The following is a 26,864-nucleotide window of genomic DNA, read 5'->3' as shown; positions in this document are numbered from 1 at the left end:
CGCTTCTGAGCTCTCCCTCCCGGCTTGCCTTGCTGCGACGAGCTAGGTTTTCCCCGCAGGAAAATGAGCAGCGGCACCTAAGTGGGCGTAGACGCCGAAGCAACACTGCAACGCGCCTTTAGCTTGATCCTACGAATGGGAGAGGGAAAGGGAGGGCAGGGGAAGGGGAATGGGCGCGCATTTGAATCGTACACTTAAGTATATACATTTTAATTTGTTTCTGTCCGTAATGCAGGCCCTTTGTGAAGCCTTTCTGTACATGTCATAGCGGTTCTTTGGTTATTTGTGCAAAAAAAAAAAAAAGCCGAACGAAAACACGCGAATGGTGCTCCTTTTATGTACAGTCCTGCGTTTTCGTCTCCGTATGGTCGTAGGTGCCTCTGCCTCCCAGCAGGACATGAAGCTACAATTCAATAACGTGTTTCAGCGTACACCAGTTTCGAACGACCGCACCTGACAATTGAGCTGACGCCATTGCAATGCTTTGTGGGAAATTGAGTCCATCTACGAACAAACTACCACGTCGATTTGTCGCCGCCAAATACTAACCACTTAAAGTTAACCCTCATCCAGTCTAAAAAAATCCCCAAAATGTGTATTTTCAGAGCTGGAAGCATTAAACTGATCGTTCTGTATTTGTTGCGCACATGCGTGTAGAAGTACAAAACTTCAACTCCCAGCAACACACACCCAGGAAGTGCAATTGTGTCGTTGAAACAGACATGGCGCTGTCGATACGGCGCTGCTTGTCTTTTTAAGGACAAACATTCGTTTTCTTCCTTTCAACTTATGTTTACAGGAATGGAAAGCGCTCGAGTTCACGTGTTGTTGTTGTTGTGCTTCGTGTTGTTCCTTTACCCGTGCGTGTCAGAGCGAACTGAGACGGTAAATACTTTGGACGCGAACGAGAGCGAGGACAGCGGAAGGGGCGCTCTCCATAAGGATGAGTCTCTGTCGAAAAAACAGGTTGCGTTAGTCAAACACGACTTTGGAGATGCACGCGATTTACTCGACCGAGCCGAGGACATCGCGACTGTCAGGTATGAGCTGATGGTTTCAATATAAGTGCTTTGTGACGAAGGCTAGCTACAATGTTACTAATACAGTGCAGCAATACACAGACGTACTGCAAAGACGAAGGCTCGCTTGGCATTTCGGCAATCAATGTCACTCACTTGTTAAAAAAGAAATAAAATGATCGTCCTCTAGAAAACACATAATAATGACCTTAATCCAAGTGACGATCGTCGCTAACAATGCAATACCATGTAGATGTACTGTAATGCAGTGATTCAAACTGACGTTGTTTTACAAATGGGAAAATTCACGTTCTGTTGTTTCAGATAAACAACAATATTGTCAGAAATGGGTGCAGTAGGCAAAAATTGTATTCGAGTAAGAATACTGTTACTTTGCAATAATATGGCTAAAGTAAAAAGTACCGGTAGTCATCTAAATAGTTACTTGAGTAACAATAACTAGAGGAAAATCTACTCGGGTAAGTGAGTTATTGGTGACTAATTTATGAATGATTTATTTTTTAACGAGCGCATTAATGTTAAAATGAAATGGGAATATCAATTCCAATATTGCTGAAAATATCACTTTAAAACAATACATGTATATATTTTATAGATTAACAAAAAGGCAAATTCTGCCACGACAAATGGTCTTAAATAAACTTTTTAATTATTTTATTGTTATTCCTTCATGTGAAACAGCACAATAGGCTAGGCTCACCGGGCAAATATGATTAATTATATAGGTTAAGCAGTTCAGAAAATGGATGGGTGGCTGAAATGCGACAGGTGGATTCCCTCACATTTATCAGCAATGCAGACATCAGTTCCATTTTCAGTGCTGTGCACACATTGCGGCTTGCATTTTCTCCCTGCTTCCTTCCTTTCGCGTTCAATCCTTTCTACGGCAAGGAACACAAAAGAGTTAAAACGGGTCTGAGTGTGGTTGAACGGAAGAAACTGAAATTCGCATTCACATGCTGGGTTGGACCTGCTGGCTTTATTCCACAGAGCATTGTATTTTGCAAACACAGATTGAGACAGGCTCTGTTATGTTTGTGAAGTTCATGTAGGCTAAAATGATGCCGTGTTTAGGCAGTCTTATATGACAACACATGACAGAGCTGTTCTTTTTCATAATCTATTTTGTGTATTCTCTGCCCCTCATATTTGCTTTGATTTTCTCCTTGTAGCAAGACTAATGACACAGAGAACCACACGAATGATTCCACCAGCTCCACATCATTATCAAACAAGCCAACCATGCCGGCACCCCCAAATCCCAAGGCCATTCTCCCCGTGCAAACGGGAGTCGAGGCCCAAGAAGAAGAGCAGTCTAATGGCTTGACCATATTTTTTAGCCTCCTGGTTATTGGTAGGTTGTCTTCCATTGTGTTCATCTCTGTAGTATCTCCAAGCAACCACACACACCAAACAGGATGTCGGTAACCACTTGGAGCATGGAAAGAAGAATTACTAATTCGGTCCGTCATGTCATGACATTCTTTGAAATGTACAATTTAGAGTTGCAAGTGCTTAATGCACTAGATGAAATCTGTAAATAATGATTTATGATTAAGAGTTTTGATGACAGAACTGGTTTTCAACACATTGCTTCTGACTCTTAATGCAGTTAGATTTAAGGAAGCGACACAAATCGTGGCTTCAGTAGAATTTGCTGTGTATATTAAGAACATATATTGTCTTACAAAAGAGGAAGATGGTTGTTAATGCACCAACTGCGTAATCTTTTTTGTTTATTTTAAAAGTATAAAATTAAAAGAACTGTTATTAAAAGTATACTTGTGGAAAAATTGACAAAACAAACAAATGTAAGCAAAGCAATGCACCAGTGAAAACGACAAAAAGTGAAAGTAAAACAGTCGTCAACCCAATTATTTGTAATAAATTACCCACGAACACATACATGTTTGAAAAGGAGTGGGAAAAAGTATAAACATACAGTATCTGTTCCTACCCCTTTAATGTTCCTTCCATTATCAATATTGCAACAGTATTTAATAATTTTCATGTACTACTGCCATACCATAAGATCTAGTAAAAGTATTGCCCCCCTTATCAGTTAATTCCTGATTTAACAAAGGGGGGTAATTACTTTTTCACATAGGGCCAGGTAACTTTGAATATTAAATTTTTTTTTCTTTAAAAAAGGAGATCACCAGTTAAAAACAGCATTTTAAGTTCCCTTAGGTTATATTTTTATGATATTTAAATTTATTTGATGATCTTAAAAAAAGGGGAAAAAATATACGAATTTGAGAAGAGGGCCGATACTTTTTCACTGCACTGTATAATACATGAAATACACTTTCATATTTGCTAACCATTTTTATACATATGTAGTTATGCATAGAATACTGTTAGACTGCTGTATACTATTAGATGTGAAGATAGTTAATATACTAATTAATTATTCAATGGGCTTTTCCATTCCAATATGTAAAACATATGGTTAGCAATATCATATAATATTACCTACACCAATGATTAATAATGTATTATTGTATTTTATAGCCAGCATTGCTTCAACTCGTTAACAAGCCCTTGTGCTGTACCCTGTACTTCTCCAAAATATTAATTTTATACTTCTTTTTGAACTGGTGTATGATATGGCATTGTTGAAAGTCCATTTTCAGTCTGTTCCAAATTTTCACCCCACATACAGATGCACAGAATCTTTTTATTGTTGTCAGTGAGCGTGAGACTTTGTCTTTCAACATATGTACTGTCTAGGATGTTATTTTGACAGTTTCTGCAGTTTTAGACCATTACACATTCATTATTGACAATCATCTTAGGCTAATAAACGTATTCAGTAACAGTGTACTTGCACTGTCATAGAAAACTATTTTAAGTCGGTGTAAATTGAATGTATCTAATCGTTTCTTGAGAACTAGCATTTGTTAATTCAAAGCAAATGCATGCTTTTGTCAAATTTAAATCAAGAGAATGAACTTGATTGCATCTGTCCCACTTGTGTTGACAGTATAAACTGCATTCTGCATTTCAATGGCCTGTTGTGAACAAGTCCACTTTTTCTATACCACACCAAATTAGTTTTTTTATGCGTGATTACCTGCCAATCTTTGTAAACATGCACTGCGTGCTCTTTAGGATGCTAAACACATGTCAGTGAAGCAGTGTGTTTGTTTCGTAAATTGTGGTTCCTTCTCGTGTAGGCAGTTTGCAGGATATGCATTAGGGTGTGGCTGCCCTGTGTTTGGCAGAATCAGGATACACCACAACTTCACCCTCTTGGCAAATACAATAATCACCAGCTTAAAATACCCAAGATGGTGATTGACCAAATGTCAAACATGAATATGTATGGTACCAATAGGCAAATAGATGATGTCAAACTTGCTTAATAATGTTTATTTCATACGAAATAGTTGAGCTCGATGATGTTTTTCCATTCATTTTATGCTTTTTGCTCTCCCCTTTGCCAAAGGAATCTGCATCATCTTGGTCCATCTGCTTATCAAGTTCAAGCTGCATTTTCTTCCGGAGAGTGTTGCTGTTGTGTCCCTTGGTGAGTTTCCTTTTATTGGTACATGGCATCACCAAAATGTGACAAAGGCTTTGTCCTAGTCTTTTGTGGCCACACTGTCGTGACTCACATCGCTTGTTATCGGTGCCATCATTTTTAGATCTGGAAAACACTGTTGTGTCTAAGGAGCTTCCAGAACTAAAGGGTCTAGAGTTTCCTCTTGCGTTCCTCTTGTTTCCCTCGCCTCCTCAGTGCATTGAGACGTTGGCGTGTTTTGGAGCAGGACTCTGCTGAGGAGAGATAACAATGTGCCAACAAATCAGGGAGAGACAGCTTTTCTTTCCTTAGCTCTTCTCACTCCTCCACTTATTCTCACCATCCCAATACATCAAACCTGCCTGTATATCTGTAAGTCTCTTAGTGGTTTGATTCTTTTATTTCTGGTTTCCCTATTATCCTGGTCTTCCAGTGCTCGTTACACATATTAGTGTTTTCCCCACTCTTTTAGTGAATGCGTTTCTAAGCCAAGCCTTGTAATGAGCACTAAAGCTCACGGAAACCTTCTGTAATTAAACTAAAACAAAAGCAACACTATTTTGAGTGTATAAAAAATAATTCAGTAACTAAATTCAACATGTTCTACTAGGTGTCTATTAGTTTTAACCACTCAATGGGCTCCTTTCGTGCTTCATCTGCATTGTGGCTTGATAGAAATGTTCTTATAGTAAAAGTGTATTTATTTTCTCTTGCCTCTATGTTCCTTTTAGGGATTCTAATGGGAGGATTTATTAAGATCATTGAGTTCCAGGAACTGGCCAACTGGAAGGTACAGTTTGTATAAGTATATCCGTATTTGTCTGTCCTTTCATTTGCATCTTTTTTTCCAACTTTTTCTGTCCCTTTCCTTTTTGCTCACTTAGCCTTGTCTTGCGTGTTTGTCATAAATCTTAGATCGCTGCTTTTCTTACCTGCCCACACTGTTTGTCCCTTGGAGCCCCAAATGTACCCCCTGTTGTTTATCTTCTGGTGCTTGCAGCCTTTAATTAACATTCCTCATTCTCTACCATTGAGTGAAAGAATGAATGAACAAGAGCGAAATACAGGGGGATGGGGGGAGGGGTGGGAGGGGACAGGTTTTGTCAACGTTTTGTACACAGAGACCCATTGTTTTTTTTTTTTTAATTTTTTTATATTGCAACCTTGGGCCCCTCTGGCTTCTATGTAGCCGTTGACCCCAGTAACATAAGCCCCTGGAGCCCATTCCCTCTTCAGAACCTGTGTTCTGAACCTCCAAAAATATTACCACTGTGTATCTCTTTATTTGCGCTCACCTGTCTGTATTTGCAGGAGCTTCATCATTTACTGTTGCTCCACAACATAGTTGGAAAAAAACAAATTATATGATGAAGTCTTTACATAGTCACAGATTTTGCGAAGGGGTTTTATTGGCCATTAAAGACTCTAAAAGTACATGGCTCATGATGCATTTCTATTATCCTGAACATGTATGATTTTGAAACAGTCTTAATGTAAACTTCAATTGAAATGACAAATTTAATTGTACAACTACTGACCTCTACTACTGAAATACAGTGGTATATATTTAGAAATTATTCCTATAAGTAAAAAAAAAAAAACTATTTTGTTTAGACCATAATTTAGATACACTGTCGCCGCCATGTTTAGCGTGCGCAAAGAATTCTGGGAATGGTGACGTAGAAAGGCTGTTGTAACATTGTTACGTTGCTGCTCTCTGCGGAGCTAAGCTAGCCACATGCGAACAACTTTTATCATTATTTTAAAAGGAGGTAAGCATTCAATAGCTTTCCCAAAATATCAAGTTGAGGAAACAGTGGGAGGATGTGGCCGGAAGAGCTGCCAGAAGAGCTGCCGAAAGAGCCACGGTTGTTCGAAGCCTCTGATCGCCCCCAGCTCACCGGTGTGTCTGGGTATAAACCACAGCTAAAGTCCATTGCAGTGCCGACTATCTTTCCTCACAAGGAGCCTAAACAGCCGCATGTGACAATTAAAAGCCCAGCAAAAAGACGCACAAGACGGGAGGCGCTGACCGCTTACATTGATCAGCTCACTTTAACAGCAGCAGCTGTTGTAAACAAACCATTGCCACCGGACACTGAGTTAGCAGTGAAAAATAGGAAAATAGGTATGCATATAACTTTACTCTGTTACTACTGAATACATTTGTAACATCGGGCAAAACGAACAAGTACCATGGGCAGCAGCAGAAATGAAACGGAGCTCTTTACAACAGATACTCTCGTTCTCAGTCGGCATTGGGAAGCAGTAGCTACAAATACACCACTGAAAATGACCAACTCGAGTTTCTTCACACCTGTCATCTTCATCCTCATTTCTTGTTTCTTCATCTCTCTCCTCATTTTCATGATGACACTCTGGCTCGAACTTAAATGGCTGAACAGCGTTCATCGATGCCAGGGCCTGCTGCTGTCTTCTTTTCCTTTCGGCTTGTCCCTTTAGGGGTCACCACAGCGCGGCATCCTTTTCCATGTTAAGCCTATGCCCTGCATCCTCCTCTCGAACACCAAATGCCCTCATGTCTTCCCTCACCACATCCATCAACCTTCTCTTTGGTATTCCTCTAGCTCTCTTGCCTGGCAGCTCCATTATCATCATCCTTCTACCAACATACTCACTATTTCTCCTCTGGACGTGTCCAAACCATCTAAGTCTGCTCTCTCTAACTTTGTCTCCAAAGCTTCGAACCTTGGCTGTCCCTCTGATGAGCTCATTTCTAATTTTATCCAACCTGGTCACTCCGAGAGCGAACCTCAACATCTTAATTTCCGCCACCTCAAGCTCGGCTTCCTGTTGTCTCTTCAGTGCCACTGTCTCTAATCCGTACATCATGGCTGGCCTCACCACTGTTTTATAAACTTTGCCCTTTATCCTAGCAGAGACTCTTCTGTCACATAACACACCTGACACCTTCCTCCACCCGTTCCAACCTGCTTGGACCCGTTTCTTCACTTCCTAACCACACTCACCATTGTTCTGGACGGTTGACCCCAAGTATCTAAAGTCCTCCCCCCTTGCTATCTCTGTAGCTTCACTCTTCCCCCACCACCCCTCTCATTCATGCACATATAGTTTGTCTTACTTCGGCTAATCTTCATTCCTCTGCTTTCCAGTGCATGCCTCCATCTGTCTAACTGTTCCTCCACCTGCTCCCAGCTTTCGCTGCAGATCACAATGTCATCTGCAAACATCATGGTCCACGGGGATACCAGTCTAACCTCATCTGCCAGCCTATCCATCACCACTACAAACAGGAAGGGGCTCAGGGCTTATCCCTGATGCAGTCCCACCTCCACCTTAAATTCGCCTGTCACACCTACAGCACACCTCACTGCTGTTCTGCTGCCCTCGTACATGTCCTGTATTATTCTACCGTACTTCTCTGCCACTCCAGACTTGCGCATGCAGTACCACAGTTCCTCTCTGGCTTTCTCGAGATCTACAAAGACAAAATGTAGCTCCTTCTGACCTTCTCTGTACTTTTCCATCAACATCCTCAAGGCAAAAAATGCATCTGTGGTACTCTTTCTCGGCATGAAACCATACTGTTGCTCGCAAATACTCACTTCTGTCCTGAGTCTAGCCTCCACTACTCTTTCCCATAACTTCATTGTGTGGCTCATGAACTTTATTCCTCTATAGTTCCCATAACTGATGTGCACATCACCCTTGTTCTTAAAAATGGGCACCAGCACACTTTTCCTCCATTCCTCAGGCATCTTCTCACACGCTAGAATTCTATTGAACAAGCTGGTCCAAAACTCCACAGCCACCTCTCCGAGATGCTTCCATACCTCCACAGGAATATAAATCAGGACCAACTGCCTTTCCATTTTTCATCCTCTTTAAGGCCTTTCTAACTTCCCCCTTACTAATCATTGCCACTTCCTGGTCCACCACAGTTGCCTCTTCTACTCTCCCTTCTCTATCATTTTCCTCATTCATCAACTCTTCAAAGTATTCTTTCCATCTAGCTAGCACACTGCTGGCACCAGTCAACATGTATCCATCTCTATCCTTAATCACCCTAACCTGCTGCACATCCTTCCCATCTCTATCACTGTCTGGCCAGCCTGTATAGATCATTTTCTCCTTCTTTAGTGTCCAACCTGCCCTACATGTCATCAGATGCCTCGTTTGGCCTTTGCCACCTCTACCTTTGCCCTCTGACGCATCTCAATGTATTCCTTTCGCCTCTCTTCGGTCCTCTCAGTGTCCCACTTCTTCTTAGCTAACCTTTTTCCTTGTATGATTTCCTGTACTGTGAGGTTCCACCACCAAGTCTCCTTCTCTCCTTTCCTGCCAGAAGATACACCAAGTACTCTCCTGCCTGCCTCTCTGATCACCTTGGCTGCAGTGGTCCAGTCTTCTGGAAGCTCCTCCTGTCCACCGAGAGCCTGTCTCACCTCTTCCCAAAAAGCTGCACAACACTCGTCCTGTCTCAGCTTCCACCACATGGTTCTCTGCTCTGCCTTTGTCTTCCTAATCTTCCTCCCCACCACCAGAGTCATCGTTACACACCACCATCCTATGCTGTCTAGCCACATTCTCCCCGACCAACAACCTTACAGTCGGTAACCTCCTTCAGATTACATCGTCTGCACAAGATGTAATCCACCTTCGTGCTTCTACCTCCGCTCTTGTCGGTCACCCAATATTCCTGCCACTTCTGGAAAAAAGTGTTCACAACAGCCATCTGCATCCTTTTTGCAAAGTCTACCACCATCTGTCCTTCCAAGTTCCATTTCTGGAGGCCGTACTTACCCATCACTTCTTTGTCACCCCTGTTTCCTTCACCAACATGTCCATTACAATCTGCACCAATCACGACACTCTCTCTGTCTGGGATGCTCAGAACTACTTCGTCTAGCTCCTTCCAGAATTTCTCTTTCACCTCTAGGTCACATCCTACCTGTGGGGCATAGCCACTAATCACATTATACATAACACCCTCAATTTCAACTTTCAGCCTCATCACTCAATCTGATACTCTTTTCACCTGTGAGAGATTCTTAGCCAACTCTTCTTTTAAAATAACCCCGACTCCATTTCTCTTCCCATCTACACCATGGTAAAATAATTTAAACCCTGCCCCTAAACTTCTAGCCTTACTGCCTTTCCACCTCGTCTCCTGGACACACAATATATCAACCTTTCTCCTGATCATCATGTCATGCCTGTGGCGGACGTTGTTGTACACCCATCCGGTGTGGAATTCTTTGGATGAACGCTCATATTTGTTTGCCAAAGTTTTAAGACGGATGCCCTTCCTGACGCAACCCTGTGCATTTATCCGGGCTTGGGACCGGCCTACAGTTTGCACTGGCTTGTGCCCCCCATAGGGCTGCATTGCCAGGGGCTGCTACTGTGGCTACTGATAAAAAGTCCGCGTGTCGGACACATCCCCATTTGACGTCACTACCCAGAATGCACTGCGACGAAAAACCAATGGCGGCCTAAATTGAAATTATGTTTCGTAAAATTCTATAAATCAGGAAGTGATTCTCCAAACTTGTACCTTATTGTTATGTTACTCAAGTAAAAAGAGATCATATATAGCAAACACGTCATTGATAAAATGGAGTTCACTTTAAAGAACAAGATGCGCCTAACCAATATAATCACACTTGGTAACCCGGTCAGTCAAACTATGTCACAAAATCTTCTGAAATGTTGCAAAACAATGAACCCTGTTTCACTATTTATATGAAGATAACATATCACTTAATACTATTTTTTTAATAAATCTTTTATTTTTATGTTAAATGTGCGTTGTGGATTCTCTTTTATGCCTAAAAGCAGACATTCTCTGTCCCTCAGCGAGTACATTTCCAAAGTTGCCCCATTTTACTAATCTATCAAGCCTTCAGCATCGCTCCACGAACTAGCAACGGTGCACAAACCCCCGCGGCAGCCGCATCCTGGCATTGCAGGCTTTGCCCTTACTTTTCACTACCGATCTGCTTTTGTTGCCCTTTCCGACAAAGTCTCCAGTCTGCAGTTGTCTCCCCACTGTCCAGCTCATTTAAAACAAAAAAAACAAAAAAAATAAAATACTTTTTTTTTTTTTTTCAAATTTGCCTTGAGGTCTAAAAAACTGGAATGCTGCTAGAAAGTATCTCTGGCAGCGGTTTATCTTTTTGAGCAAAGCACATACAGCAACTTACATTACTGAATACAATCTCCCGTCTCCTAATTTAGTTGTGTCTTTGTTGCGGGCTCATGGGTTTTCCTCTGTGAATATTGTGGTGTGTTTTAAGTGCCGAAGGGAAGTACATATTTTTTTTATTGGATTTTTTTTTTCCACACCAAGAAAAGAGACCAACACAGACAGAGGAGTTTTAATTGTGGTTTCAGGGCTGTTTTTCCTCATGAAGTGATATCACAGTTGAACCTCAAGGGAACCTGTGCAAAAGTATCTCATCGTCCCTGCTGGTGTTTTTCTGTTGTGGACAAGTCCTCTTGGAAGTGTGTTCACATAATCTTGAACAGTTTAAAAAAAATTTAAAAAAAAATAAAATAAAAAAAAATCTCGGTCATCTAATCTATTTTTCATTGTCGTTTTTAGTTCTGTTTAGTAATATTTTGGTTTACCTTTCAAATGTTGCAGATTATCTTTACGTGTGTGTGTGTGTGTGTGTGTGTGTGTGTGTGTGTGTGCGTGCGTGCACATGTGCGTGCTTAGTCACTCCAGCACACATTCTTTATTTTTCTATTAAACGTGCATGCATCCAGAATATGGCTGTCAAACTGCTGTGCATGCATCCTCATTCACAGATGTTAATATTCATATTTGACCTTTCACGTTCCCTGAAAGGCAAAGTTCCGGTAGCGTGGTAATTTACAAGAATCTCTGAATGCCCGCTTTTTGTCGCGTCTGAGTAAGGAAGTATGCAAAAGAGTAGCATACATTCTCTGTAGGCAATCCCTGCGCTTGACCTACTTTTAAACAGCTTGTAGTTAGAGTAGCGTTGATTTGTGTCCACATGCTGTTTTGGGGTTTAAGTCCTGAATGAGTGATAAAATGGAGAAAAATAGATGGGGAAAGAAATGCTGAACATTAGGAGATCATTTTAAAATAATTGCAAGAAATTGCCTCCTGCTAATTTCCAGATGTACTGTATTGTTTATTCTCATTTTTCTTAATGAGATGCTCCCTTTTTCATATAGGTTTGCAAAAAAAAAAAAGCTGCTTTAGTCGAAGTTACCTGGTGGCATGGCAATTGAATGGGTCCTTCTTTGGCCCTCCATGCCACCTCTCTACAGAGTATAGTGGATTTAGTTTTGGCATAATCCCAAAAACGGATGAACAAACAAACAATTTAAACATAACCTCACACAACGTGTGCTTTGGCAGGTATCAAAAGCTAGAACTATTGGCCGCCTTCCCCAGAAGGGGTCTGTTTTCTATCCCTGTTCTTCATGGGTGTGCCGTGCCTGGAGCTGATGACTGTAGACTGTGTTCGCCTCCATCTGCTCGCCGGGTCATTGGGGCACAGAGGCTCGAACAAGCTGTCAAGACTGCTGCCTGTACACAAAGGGAGAGATTGTTGACTAGATGGACTAAATATGGACCGGCCGGCTTCGATCTTTCTGACAGAAAACTGATACAAATGTCCAGTCAGCCAACACCCAGAAATAGATCGGTCCTTTTTTGCGCCTAATGCACGCCAGTGTATTGAGTTTAATGTGCACTCAGAAGAATTATGGACATTCTGCTGCACAGTTTGTTGGTCACCCCCTTCTTGCTCAATTTATAGCTTCTTTTTAGATCCACTTTATAGTGAACGTAATGGATGTGCATTACATCATCTTGCCTGTGTGTGTTCACATATGTGCATATACAGTAAACTTGTTCATGCAAGAACACATGGTCTATCACGCAAAGACTCACTGACAAGCAGAGAGCAATGCAACGGTCAGATGATGCCTACGCCTGACCTAGGAGGCTGGCCCATTTAGCTGAGATGCAACAATGATTTCATTATACCACCAAAATAATCAGAAAGCTAAAGTCAGGGGGGGACTGTGTATGTGTGTATTATTCTTAGGGGAAGAATTCACGTGTCTTTTTATAGCATATGTATTTGAATCTGTTTGTAGTTCAGTTTAAAGCATGCATGAATTCGCTGGCATTCACTTTTGTGAGTGAGTGAGTGAGCGAGCGAGCGAATGAATACGCACATACGTGCACAGGCCAGTCGTCCAGAAACCAACATGCCAACCAACATACCCGGTCAGATAAATCTCTTCCTCTATTCCCCCCCCCCCCCCGCCCCCATCAGCTGCCAAGTATAAAGTCAGCTGACTATCGTTGCCACTATTGAAATAAATCAGAAATACTGGTTTTGTATTAAGTATTAAAAGAATCGTGTCTAATTAATTTTCTGTGCTGATTCGAATCGAGATCACTATTTTGATAAAAGCAATGTTTGCAGGTGTTTATGCAGACAAATGTGCGGAAGTAAACCAGTTCAGTAAAGTAACAAATCCTATCGAATTAACTTCCTCAAAATGTTCTATCACATTATTCTCCTTTTAAGTTTGTTGGTTTTTAATTTCAAGATGTTGATGCTAATTTGCATGTTGAATTTCCCTAGAGCTTAGTAGTGTTCACTTATTTTCTCTTAATTTATAAATGTTGACATAGGTTAGACTTTTTGCTGTTGCTTATATGAGTTGAAATGTTGATTTTGAATTTTCCTCTCTTTGTTTTCCAAAAGGAGGAGGAAATGTTCCGACCCAATATGTTCTTCCTTTTGCTCCTCCCACCTATTATCTTTGAATCGGGATACTCTTTACATAAGGTAATGTATTGTGTAACTTCAAAGTGTGTACAACCAGAAACAAGCCTCTGTTATACTGTATGTAACCCGGAGTGATGGAGAATAAACTGCTTCTTTCTTGTTTTGCTAAACAGTGAAGATCAGAAAAAAAAAAGAAAAATCACTTTTTTGTTTGTTGTCATATGTCAAAGCTGTTTCAATGCAAGTCACACATACACAACGCAAACTGATAATTTAAATGGTTCCAGTCATAGTGATGTTATTTGTTGATAGTTGCATTGTGACGCATTTGTCCAAACGTGTCGTGTATTGTCTTGCAACATTGCCTCACTGTTGAAATCATACCAGGAATACTTAAACTGTGCCTCCATGTGTGTTCAGGGTAACTTCTTCCAGAACATTGGCTCCATCACACTTTTTGCTGTGATTGGCACGGCCATCTCCGCCTTTATAGTTGGAGGAGGCATCTACTTCCTTGGACAGGTAATGTGCTCAGGCCACATTTGGTCAAAGAAAATGAAAAAGGTCTCAAAAGGGTGATGTGTTTCTTCATTACTCGTGTTACTCAGTGATTAATCCTTCCGGCTGTATAGATGGTGAGATTTTTATTTCCTTGTTGCATTCTTTTCCACCCTCAGGCAGATGTGATCTACAAGATGACCATGACAGATAGGTGAGTTATTATTATTATTTTTTTTTAACACACCCGTGCCTTTTTTGCATCACTATAATTTACAAAAAGCCAGCCTTTACCTAGTTTATCTCCTAGTAATACCAGACGTGTTATATCAGCACTCAGATTTCTGTACTCAATTTATATTTTGAAATAGGAATAGTTTATTTTCTTACTTCAACTGTATCTGGTCTATCAATGTGTTTTTTATTTTTTTTTATTTTTATTTTATTTTTTTTATTTTTTTTTACACATCGCCGATGAAATGTGTTTGCTTGAAATGACCTTTCTTTTGCTGTAGTTTTGCCTTTGGCTCACTCATCTCCGCCGTTGACCCAGTTGCTACCATAGCTATCTTTAACGCCCTCAACGTAGACCCCGTCCTGAACATGTTGGTATTCGGTGAGAGCATCCTAAACGACGCAGTCTCTATCGTCCTCACAAAGTAAGATTCCCCTCTCACTTCTCTTCTGGCTTAGCAAATGTTTCACCTTTTGCCACACACCAGCAAATTATATGCACTTGCCCAAGCTCATGTGACAGTTTTTCACTAAAAGAAATGTAATAGGTGTGAGCAGAAAAAAGATACATTTCAGTTTGTGCAATATACATAATATATTTTCTCCCAAAATAAAGTGATTTATTTTGGCTATATCTCCACCTGACGGTCTATGCCTGACAGCCATTGATAATGATGATTTTTTTTCCCCCATGTTGAAGACATACCAACTCTGTCTCACACACACACACACGCGCGCGCACACACACGCGCCAGATGATAGACAAGTATGACAGAAATATGTTCTGCCTCCCTATGTTCTAATCACAAACAGTTAAACATAAAATGTGACGAAATGTCTCTTCCTGCCTGGAACGTAAATGAACTACAAACACGAGTCAGTAACATTGTTCTGTTCACGCTGTTGTCTTGGTAGCTGTATTTGATTTGAGTTTAGAAAGAAGTCTAATATCACTTATAGCAATAGAACACCACTCATGCTGTGAAATATGTCTCAACAATAATTACAATATGAGACTTTGTTTGCTAACTTGCAAAACTGTTGTGAAACATCACATATTTTATTTGGTTTGAATGTTGTCACAACTTGCTAATTGAAGTGTTTTAATGTGGGAATATTCTATACACTTGACTGTAAATCCTTTCATTGCCCTCCCCTTTTAAGGCATTAAAAGCCTGATGTGCTACAGCTGATCTCAGTTAAATAAACATGATTTTGATGGGATTATGCCCACTTTAATCTAGACACACTTTGCGTTTGCACAGTTGAAAAATGGCGCTTGTCTACCCTCTAGGGTGAGTCGAAGGTATTACTTGTCTTTGTCAACATTTTGTTTTCTCTCTGTCTGTCGTTATCAGCACTGCAGAGGGCTTCTTTTCCCGCTCAGACACAACCAGGGTAACGGGCTGGGAGACATTTTTGCAAGCAGTGGGTTATTTCCTCAAAATGTTCTTTGGTTCTGCTGCCTTGGGGACCCTCACTGGACTCATCTCCGCTCTTGTATCCACATATTTTGGCTGTGTTTTTGTACATTTACTACATGAACATCTATTTTCAAGCAGTCTTATTGATGTTCCCTAACTTGCAAACCAGTTCCTAAAACACTTTGACTTGAGAAAGACACCATCACTGGAGTTTGGCATGATGATAATCTTTGCTTACCTTCCCTACGGCCTGGCAGAGGGTATTAAACTGTCTGGTCGGTGCAAATGACTGATAAACTTTCAAAAAAAAAAATTTTTTAATGTATGGTTTTAATATCTCATTTGGACCTTGGCCCTCTCCATCCGTAGGAATTATGTCCATCCTGTTCGCGGGAATCGTGATGTCTCATTACACCCATCACAACCTGTCTCCTGTCACCCAGATCCTCATGCAACAGACACTGCGCACGGTGGCCTTTATGTGCGGTCAGTTATTAGCCACCACTTTCCATAATTTCCCCATCACTAATCGCAATTGTTGCCGTTAACTGTTTTTTTTCCTTTTCCCCCCAGAGACGTGTGTGTTTGCCTTTCTCGGTCTATCCATCTTCAGCTTCCCTCACAACTTTGAAATATCGTTTGTCATTTGGTGCATCGTAAGTGCTTTTGTTATCTTGACATTGCTGGCAGTGGTTTATGCCTCCCATTATCCCCAGCGTAACTATAGCTTGCCTCTCCCCAGGTCCTGGTTCTTCTGGGCCGTGCCGTCAACATCTTCCCTCTGTCATTCCTGCTTAACTTTTGCAGAGATCACAAGATCACACCCAAGATGATGTTCATCATGTGGTTCAGTGGTGAGATGAGACAGTCAACATTTTTTTCTTTTTCCAAAAGAACAACAGCGAGTCAAGCCATAATGTGTTGGTGTCGAAAACAACCACACAAAGACAAATTAGGCCACCTCCTGTCAGATCCGGCCTGAGCTGAGGTCAGGTTTTTGGTTTTCAACCAGTCTTCAAACGTTTAGGGATTATTGTTACACACTGACCAGCCACAACATGATTATGCTGTGCACAACATTGGGTGATCCAGTACTAGTGGTCTGTCAAATATTCTGCCTTTACAAAGATACTTATGCTCAAATTTGAAGAGGTATTTATTGAAAAAAAACAAAATTTGTTATTCTGGTTGTAATATGCACTGGTGTACAATTGCACTGCATCACACTGAGAGCTGTTGTGAGTATTTTTGACTCATGTAACCATCCATTTTCTGAACCGCTTATCCTCAAGCGGGTCGGGGTAGTGCTTCAGCCTATCCCAGCTAGGGAAGGAGGCAGGGTACACCCTGAACTGGTTGCTCATGTAACCAATTGACACCATATGTATAATACAACATCCATCCATCAATTTTGTTTCCTGCTTATCCAGTTCAGTGTGTCGTGGAAAGCTGATATGTGGTGACAGACTGTTCACAATCTCACCTACAGACAATTTAGTGAATGGAACATTTTCACAGAGAGGTGATGTAGAAAGTAGGGCTGGGGGATTGATCAAAATGTAATTTAAATTTTTCAATTTGGGCTTCTCACGATCATCACACATAATTGAAGAAAAATTATGAACATGCTGGAACGGTACGGTAAAAAGCACCCCGAATGTACCATTTGACATGTTATTCTGCCCTCCTTGAGCATGCGTTAAGCTGTTTATTGACACTCCAGTTGGAGTGTACTGTAAAACTAAACACACAACAACAAAATGAAATGCACACATATTGTATATTTAAGTACAACACATGCTTAGTTTTAGCTTCATTCCTGAAAATCGCCATCTTAATGCTAGCACACAATGAACAACCGTATTGACGGGCTAACAAAAATTAGCATTAACTCATGGGAGTGATATATCTTCAAATAACGAATATTCACACACAAATGCTGCAGTAACACATACAGACAGGCAGTATGACAATAATGAGAGGTATTTATACATCCTAATATGTGACAAACTAGTTAATGAAGTTGTTGATAATTTGTTCCTCGGCTTTTTATCTGACGTACCTTTCTTTTTTTTTTTTTTTTATCAATTCGTGCACCACACTGCCCCTAAAAGGCCAAGGCATGCATAGCAGCAGCAAGTTTTTAAAAATTTATTTATATGATTTTCTTATTATTGCTAGTATTATTATTATTATTTTTTTTACGTGATAATTTATTTTCTGGTTGGCAGGTTAATAAATAGTAAGTTTTGAAATCACTGAATAATTGTGTTCATCAATCAAGATTTCAATATGAATCACAATCATTATTATTAATTATTATTTTTTCCATAATTGCCCAGCCCTACTTTATAGGTTCTATTTGGTGCAAAAAACAACAACAATAATGGCCTCTTTATTTTATTCCTTTATTCCTGCATCTTTGAGGTTTGAGAGGAGCAATTCCCTATGCCTTGAGCCTCCATCTTGGCCTAGAGCCCATTGAGAAGCGGCAACTCATTGGCACCACCACCATCATCATCGTCCTTTTTACGATCCTCTTCCTCGGGGGCGGGACCATGCCACTCATCCGCATCATGGACATTGAGGATAACCAGTCACGGCGCAAGAACAAGAAGGACATCAATCTCAGCAAGACACAGAAAATGGTAACGCATACACACACACACACCCACACCCATGTGCACGTGTCTTGTTGATACAAGCTGCGCCATCCGCTTCTTCTTCCGCCGTCAGACTATTGGCTTTTGTCTTGAGAGGGAAAAAGAGGGTTGGAGATGGTTTTTGTGAAGGGTACCAGATTAGCACAGTGTAAACCACTCGCATTACACAGAGTGAAATCACAAGTAAACACCAACAACTTGTTTGATGAGTCAGTGTGACTGCTCCAAGTCATTGGGGTGGTTGGTCTGTATATATATTTTGTACAGCATTTGCTTATTTGAGGTCTTCTAGTGTGAATGCTGCCCTCTTCAGGGGAACAAGATCAATGAAGCTTGCCTCCTTATTCAACTAAAATACTGTCTTTGAGACGGTGTGTGATCTTGACTTTATTTTTTATTTTTTTCATGGCCCACCTTGCTGCCCTTCATAATTTTTTCCCTCTCGCTTGTTAGTCGGCCTCTCTTCCATTTCTCTATATTTATCTGCACCCCTCACCCACTTCTCTCTACCACCAGGGGAATACTGTTGAGTCGGAGCATCTATCAGAACTGACGGAGGAGGAATATGAGGCTCACATATACCAGAGGCAGGATCTGAAGGGCTTCATGTGGCTTGATGCTAAGTACCTTAACCCCTTCTTCACCCGGAGGCTCACCCAGGAGGTAAGAGATGGCGAGAGACACAGAAATCCTCTATCACATTGGAGGCTGCTTCATCACTTTGCCTGCAATCCTTTAAGGCAACTAAAGAACTCTGTGTATGATTGAATGATGGATTTTTCAAGCATAAGTATACACAGCATTCAGTAAAAAAAAAAAAAAAAAAAAAAAAAAAAAGTGCCTGTCCAAAAGTACAAAGCAACTTATTAGAAATTACTAAATGATTTATGAAGATGTTTTTTGTTTTTTTTCTGATATAGCCAAACTCGTCTTCTGCTGTTTAATTGTATCCATTCCTATCAAGAATAAGATCTCCACACCTTTTCAGTTGTGATATATTTGTGACATTTTTAAGTTAACTGTAATTTGTGAATGTCCCCACGAGGGAGAGCAACTACTGTACGTTATGATTGTGCTGTTGTTCACTTGTGTATCAGAATGCATGAGAACATTCTAAAGATGTCCAGAGTTTTTGTAGTTTAGCCCCAATGTGTGGAGATGATGACTTTGCAAGGAACTGAATTTTTTTTTTTTTTTTACATTTGCCAAACTAGAAAATGAAACATTTTCACTGCTTTAATAATACAACTGAAAACCTTCTGGATTTTGACAGCCCTGTTTGGATAATGTACATGTACACATCAGCTAACTTGTAACTTTTTTTTTTCCCAACAGGACCTGATGCACGGAAGGATACAGATGAAGACGCTCACCAACAAGTGGTATGAAGAAGTTCGTCAGGGTCCCTCAGGATCAGAGGATGACGACGACGAGGCAGAACTTCTGTGAAATGTGTGCACTTTTTTAAGCACATTAATACTATCGTGCACATCATGCCATGGCATGTGAGAGTCACAAAAGACTTGGAAGTCAGTCACATGCACTTGTTGATTTGCTGCCAGCGTGGTTATGTGAAGAGTCTGCTGGGAAGTATCGTATCATGGGGTATTTTCAGAAAAACCGCACTGGAGACAAAATATTTCTGTGAAAAAGGATTGTTCCTTACTTCAGTGCCATATTGTCTGCAGTATAATAAGCGCACGAATCTGATCACTAATGTTGGACGGAACATGGAAAGTTCTGTACATTTGCCACTTGAAGGGACAGACTTGTTGAATGTAAAGAAATACAAGAGTACCTTTTTGTTTTTTACACTGGTCCATGTTTGAAAGTTTACTTTGTGTCCAGGTGAAGAATGTGAAGTAATATCACTTCAGTGAATCTATATTTCGCTCCAGCTCCTTGGCAACAAAATCACGAGAGAGAAAAAAAACAACAAAACAACCTAACTGAAGACTACAGAAGCTAAAATCATTTCTGAGTCTGGCTCCCAGATGGGATGTTCAATGTTTATTTGCATCCCCAGGCAAGCTTACCGTCACTGCACTGCGTTAAATACAACTGGAATTGTGGCTGCTGGTGATTTTACTGTAGATTTTGACACCAATGAATTCCTTTTTATTTATTTATCTTGTCTCTCTGTGTGTGTGTGTGTGTGTGTACAATGCTTTTATACATTCGCCTCAAGCAATGAGAGAGAGAGAAAAACATCTCATAAGTCGTAAAGAGTTCTCAAATGTTTATTTTTGTAACAGAGACATTTTACAAGATCTTATTTAACATCAATGCGGTACATAGGTACATCTCAATAAATAATGTTTTATATTGCAGATTGTTTCATTATAATGTGGAAAACTATTTCAGTTGTTCAAAGTTTAAAAAGATTCACTACACAGTGGAATACTGCAAGATTTTATTAGATTTTCACCATAATACACCATCTAAAAAAAAAAAGCAGTATTACATAGCCATTCAAAATTACTTTTAATATAGAAAAAATGCCTGCTACATTTTTTTTTTTTATTCATATGCAGTCAATACTTGGTTGGCACTCCTTTTGCATGAATTGCTTTGGGATGTGCAGGCATGTGAGGCGTTCATAAACTGATAAGGCCTACATAAATTATTCCCATTTTAGTTCTGTGATCTTTCTTTTCTATTCATTTTCTTTTTTAAAACAATGATTGTTCAATTAGCTTTTTTTTTTTTTTTTTTTTTTTTTTTTGTATTTCCTGCTCAAATACATGGGGCAGATAGGAAGTGTGGCAAGAGCAGACACCCTCAACTCAAGATTGTGTAATCTCTCACTAAAAAAGCAGAACACGCACAGCACAACAGCACAGTCTATTGGTCAAATTGCTGTACTACAACAGGAGGCTGATCGGCAAGTGCACGTTGTCTCGACATCTCCAGTATAATCAGCCTCGTGTAATATGAATTCTGATTTTCCAAAATCAGGCTAATGTATTTGAAATTTGTGTTTTACGTTTAATTTTGCTGATCACATAAAACGGCAGATAAAGTGTGAGGTGAGGTTTACGTTTAATTTTGCTGATCACATAAAACGGCAGATAAAGTGTGAGGTGAGGCAGACGGTATCCTGCCTCGAGTGTTTTACATGTTTAATTTTGCTGATAGCATAAAAAGGCAGGTAAAGTGTGAGGTGAGACGGTATCCTACAATTACTCCGTCACATTTTTTACAAATAACATTTTCGATAAACTATACTTGTCTGAGTACTTTAAATGCATTGTACTTTTTACTTTTACTTGAGTATTTATGTGAAGAAGGATCAATACTTTTACTCAGTTTCAATGATCGACATGCCGTTCGCTACTTTTATTTATGCATTCTAGCGTGTGCGTCTATTTTTAGACTCCATTTTCGACTTCAGCATAGGGCGCCCGTTGACTTCATTTGACTCCAATTCACCAATCAGACGACACAAGGCAGTCACATGACCGCGTAGGTAGCCTTCACGAGCCAATCAAAAGGACTTATTTTAAGGGGGGGATTGAAAAATTAAAAATTTAAATGGTGGCAGGTGTGTGCCGACTCCCATATATTATTATTTTTTATTTTATTTGATGTTCATGCTCTTATTCATTTAAAAAAAAAAAAACAATTAGAAGTTACTCACAAGTTACTCTCTACTTGAGTTGTTTTTTTCATTGAGTACTTTCTTACTCTTACTCAAGTAAATATAAACTTGAGTACAATATTTGGCTACTCTACCCACCTCTGCTGGCAATAATGTCTCTTTAGACTGAGGGACTTTCGAAACGCAAAGAAAAGGAAGGAGAAGCTCATGAACTTCATCTACAACACAAGGAAATGTTTTTAATTTGACCTACAATGATATCAGACTATGAAACAAATAATCCAGGATTCTAATTTAAAAAAAATAATAATATATTGAACCGAAATTAAAAGTTTTCCTCGATATTTCAATTGAGATTCACCTGTACATTGTATAAGGTTCATTGCAGAAACTTAATTCGCACCAATCCGACAGGTTAACCCCATTTATACATATGTTTGAGTGAGGCAAAATCTGATATACCTGAACTAACCAAAGCGTGCAAACCATGCGTCTACTGTGACCTCATTTAGTTTATGGATGAAAAAAAAAAAATGACTTGAGAAACAATAACGCAAAATTGAAAGTTTATTGCTGTTTTGAGTGTTGTGAGTATCCCTGTGTGTGAGTCTATACAGTATTGAGCTTTCACTTTGGAATGCACTTTTGCGACCGTTAGGGGGAGTCTAAATCCACAGCATCGGTCTATGGACGAGCAACGCCACAGTATTTGTTTGGGTCGGTAATTCTTCATCATTTTCATCAATATTTCTTGATAACCTCCTTGTTTTGCATGCAACAACTCACAGATGTGAAATGTAATGAAATGAATGACGCAGTCCAACTGCAATCAGTCAGCTGAAAAGATATTGCGTTTTTAAGGTCTTTAATTTAGCCACATGAAGCAGAACTTAGAGTAACAATCAAAATATGTTATGCTATGCAATGCTATGTGGAGCAGAACTGTATCACGAATCCCATCTCTGCTAGGAGGAGGGAAACAGTGTCTTAGGTTGAGTGATTAAAAAGCTACAATTAAGAAAGTAACCAAATGTGGTAAGAGAATTTATTAAAAAAAAAAAAAAAAAAAAAAAAGGGTCCTCACCCCCATGCTCCACAGGAGGACTGGTGCTTCCAGGTGTGCTACTTAAGTGCTTCTGGAGAAGCGCAGATAAACAAGGCAAAGTCTGGGGAGTCAACAAAAGTGTGTAAGGCACAAAGTTGGGCTCCAGCCGAGATGGGAAATGTCCAGCCGGGCCAGCAAACTGTCCAGTCTGCCGTGAATAAGTCGCCAATTTGAAGCAACATGTCCTTCCATCCATCCATTTTCCGAGCCGCTTATCCTCACAAGGGTCGCGGGAGTGCTGGAGCCTATCCCAGCCATCATCGGGCAGGAGGCGGGGTACATCCTGAACTGGTTGCCAGCCAACGGCAGGGCACATATAAACAAACAACCATTCACACCAATTTAGAGTCTCCAATTGATGCATGTTTTTGGGATGTGGGAGGAAACCGGAGTGCCCGGAGAAAACCCACGCAGGCACGGGGAGAACATGCAAACTCCACACAGGCGGGGCCGGGGATTGAAAGGGCTCTACAAGTAGTGTTTTAAAAATGTAAATAGAAAGTCAGTTAAATTGAACATTTGAAATAAATGACAAAATTACAAGATATCATGCATTTTTTAATTAAAACAATGCAGACATCACACAATCGGTAATAACTTTTTGCTTTGTCACCAATCACACCAAACAGAGATTTTTTGTTTTTGTTTTGTCTTCTCTGTTTAACTGCTTAGCATATGTTGACCTCAAGCACACTTGTTTATTTATTTATTTATTTTGTGTCATCACGTCACCGCAAAGTTAAGTATCCTCCCTTCTCCCTTGCATGTTTCTGAATGTGGCCGTCAGTGGAAAACGACATCCCTGCGCTATACTATGCAAGAGGTTTCCAGATCCTTTTCAGTGGTGCAGTTTTTTCCTCCATATTGTCAAACTGTAAAAAAAAAAACTAAAATGGTAAATGACGTACATTCTTTCGACACTCCCTTGTATCATTTACAGCAAAAAAAAAAAAGAATAATTTTTAACAAATAAGAATCACAATCGTTTTATTGCCATTATCAGTGAAAGGTACATTCACAAGTCGGAATCTTTCTCGGTCCGATGGTGGAACATGAAACATAGATGGCAAAAATAAAAATTCTAATATAAATAGACTAAGAAGAAGAAAAATAACCCATGTGCAATACGTATAAACAGTGTGCAACAAGCATCAGGTGGAGTTTTAATGGGTGATACTGGTTTATTTGTGTGTTCGTCAGTCTGATGGCCGAGGGGAAGAAACTACAAATAAGAAATAGAAATTCACTTCAACTCAAATTTGACGAGTTTGAATCATTTCAGGCTTATATTGAAACGAGTGAGTTCAAACAATCCCCTTCCAAACAGTATGTTGGCTGAATTATGTGAGAATCTAATACCGTAACTTGCTGACGTGTTGACAGCATCTTATTATAAGCACTTGTTCAGTATTTCCATGAAAAAGTGCATGTAAAGCAAATGTTACTGTTTAGCATTGGACCTGCAGCAATTTAGACAGGCAGTAATGAGCATCTGGACACTTGTTCAAGGCAAAGACATAAAAGGCACTTCATCGTGTCGGCTCTAGCGTGCTAGTTAGCACGACGGGTCCAAAATAACAAGTTATGGGACTTGAACAAATATAATGGAACGTTATTAAAGTAAAAAAAAAAGTTCCTTCTAGCATGAACCTCAGAACAACATCAACATGGTGAGTCACTGCTCACTTTTTTTCAATAACGTGTCCCATTCATATTTGCTTCCATTCTCTGCTGGAATGCAATTCTATTTTTGAATAAGAGAGAATGTTCTGGATAACATCAATACACATTGAGGAGAAATACCATGGCCAAACTCAACACCATTCTGCGGAGATTGGTCAAGATATGTTTCTTTAACGCCCACACACACAAAGGTAAAAAAAAAAAAAGACTTCTTTGGCAGAGGTGACAATAATGGAATTCAGTGGCAGCCCACGCCAAGGCTGAACTCTACTTTTCTTGGAATCATCACCAAAACGTCTGGATATTCATTAATTTACAATTGTGAATGCATTATTCAATGGATACGATTCCAGTACATGCCCTTGCAATGGCGTGAATCGATCGGTTCTACTTTGGCCCATGATCTGGCACTCTGCCAAGTACGGAAATATAGCAAATCTGTGTTTGCATAATTTTGCAAACATCAATGAGAACTCCTTGGACGTGACAATTATTAATATGCTAATCACAAAGCAATGCAATTAAGCAAGGAACAAGCCTGAATTGAAACCTGCTGCCCTGGGAGAGCTTTCATTCACCAGATGAGTAGAAATTTCCAATCATGTATTTGTTTTCTAATTCAAAATAAAAAGGAAATCAGAAGAAAATGCTGCCACCTGCTTTGTAGTGATTAATTATACGCTTGTAATCATCATATAATCAATCGTGTAAAATTTGATTTTACAGTGTTGAACTTCAAGGAACTCCAACAGGTCTGATTGGGTCGGAGGAACTGCAATTTGCATTAGCTAACATCAGCTAACAATTCCATTGCAACCTGCTGCCAATTTTTTGTCTGGCGTTTGTTGTCACGTTTCTGTCGGGTCAATTATACATTACTCGTGCACTCACTGTAGTAGTCTCGCCATGCTGGACTATTTGCATATCTGTTGTTGACCAATACTGGCCACTCATGCCAGAGTAGCATCTGCTCCATTTGCACACTGACTGAGGAGTATCTGCAACATTTGCACAATCGACATTGTCCCAGATTATCGCACTACTCGTCACTTTAAACTGCGTACATTCCTTGAAATCTCGGTCATTGCACCGGACTATTGCTATATTAGTCATTCAAACTGCTCTAATTGCTAGAGGACTCTGCATCTTTTTGCACAATTGTCAAAAAAAATAATTAAAAAATTGTACCGGAATTACCAGATTATTAGCAACCTTTTATTGCTCAGTGACTGTTTTTCTTAATGTCTTTATGTCTCCAAAGTATTCTCTGTCAATTGACTGTCTGCTGTTGTACGAGCAGCTCCAACAACCGGAGATAAATTCCTTTTTTTTTTTTTTTTTTTTACATACGTGACAAAATAAAGATGATTCTGATTCTGATTCTGACACGCTGTGGTTGACCTGCTGGTTTAATTAAATAGACCATTCCATTTTACAAACACAAATAGAGACGGCCTCTTGTCTGTTTCTCAAGTTCCAAGTGGAGTTCTTGTAGGCTAAAATGTTGCCATTTTTAGGCAGACACAGATGACAGCTCATGACATACTGTAGTTGTTCTTTTTCTTTGTCCATCCATCCATTTTCCTCACAATTTCCCCTCACTCCGGTCACAGGTTAGCTGAAGCTTGTCTGTAAGAAAAATATACATTTCTGCCATGTTTTACATAAATAAGTCACTTTTGAAAACTTTGCTTCTGTGTGCGATCATGTGAAATGGAGTCAAATGTCACTAGTAGTTACAGTCTTTGATGATTGATGACAGTCATGTGACAGAAGTCTCACTGAAAAACCAAAAATGATCATGCAAGCAATAATAAATATCTATAATTAAAACTTACAAGTAGCAAGCAGCATGTAGCTCAATATAATGGAGAAAAAGTAGTGTTTTTCAAAAAATATATGTTTAAGCAAAAGTAAAACGTATGTTGCCTCAAAAGTACTCTAAAAGTACAATTAATCCATAAGGTTACTGAAGTAAATTTACCTGAGTAAATGTAGCTCGTTACTACCCACCTCTGGCCCTCTGTTAAAATTAATCCTGCAATGAGAATCTCTGCATGTAGTGTCAGTGGTGTGTGTTTTATACTAACTGTCACAGTGTGCCATTTCTTCCGTCACCTCAGCCAATCGCGTTCTACTAGACAGCCAATCTGTGAGCCAATCACGTACTACTAGCCAGAGTCAGTGACCCCTCCATATTTAAGGCCTTGTTGATGATGCAGCCAGTGTTATAGTGTTCGACAAACAACACTACAGCATGACCCAGTGAGAGTTCTGCCGTTTGACATTTGCCTGTTCCTGTCCCCGTGGCTGTTGGGGATT

The 26,864-nt window shown here is 39.9% G+C and overlaps 1 protein-coding gene across 1 annotated transcript; it reads left to right on the top strand.

Moving 5' to 3' along the window:
* Positions 1-152: 152 nt before the first annotated feature.
* On the top strand, positions 153-20,483 carry slc9a8 (solute carrier family 9 member 8). Its single transcript, XM_061697992.1, has 16 exons — positions 153-1,040; positions 2,213-2,394; positions 4,492-4,572; positions 5,298-5,356; positions 13,311-13,394; positions 13,755-13,856; positions 14,012-14,046; positions 14,348-14,491; positions 15,425-15,566; positions 15,660-15,765; positions 15,860-15,976; positions 16,064-16,146; positions 16,233-16,344; positions 17,918-18,138; positions 18,670-18,816; positions 19,489-20,483. The coding sequence occupies exons 1-16, from the start codon at positions 790-792 to the stop codon at positions 19,600-19,602; spliced, it is 1,980 nt and encodes a 659-aa protein (XP_061553976.1). The 5' UTR covers positions 153-789; the 3' UTR covers positions 19,603-20,483.
* The last annotated feature ends 6,381 nt before the right edge of the window (positions 20,484-26,864 follow it).

The sequence above is a fragment of the Phycodurus eques genome, chromosome 1 (assembly GCF_024500275.1).
Source record: "Phycodurus eques isolate BA_2022a chromosome 1, UOR_Pequ_1.1, whole genome shotgun sequence".
Taxonomy (NCBI): Eukaryota; Metazoa; Chordata; class Actinopteri; order Syngnathiformes; family Syngnathidae; genus Phycodurus; species Phycodurus eques.
This window is presented reverse-complemented; position numbering and strand designations above follow the sequence as displayed.

What these genes read in the sequence shown, in the direction of transcription:
- slc9a8 (XM_061697992.1), top strand. Translation starts at nt 790, where the DNA reads ATGTTTACAGGAATGGAAAGCGCTCGAGTTCACGTGTTGTTGTTGTTG. An exon ending in TTTTAGCCTCCTGGTTATTG is followed by an intron (nt 2,395 to 4,491) that starts GTAGGTTGTCTT and finishes CCTTTGCCAAAG; the next exon opens with GAATCTGCATCATCTTGGTC. An exon ending in AGAGGGTATTAAACTGTCTG is followed by an intron (nt 15,766 to 15,859) that starts GTCGGTGCAAAT and finishes CTCCATCCGTAG; the next exon opens with GAATTATGTCCATCCTGTTC.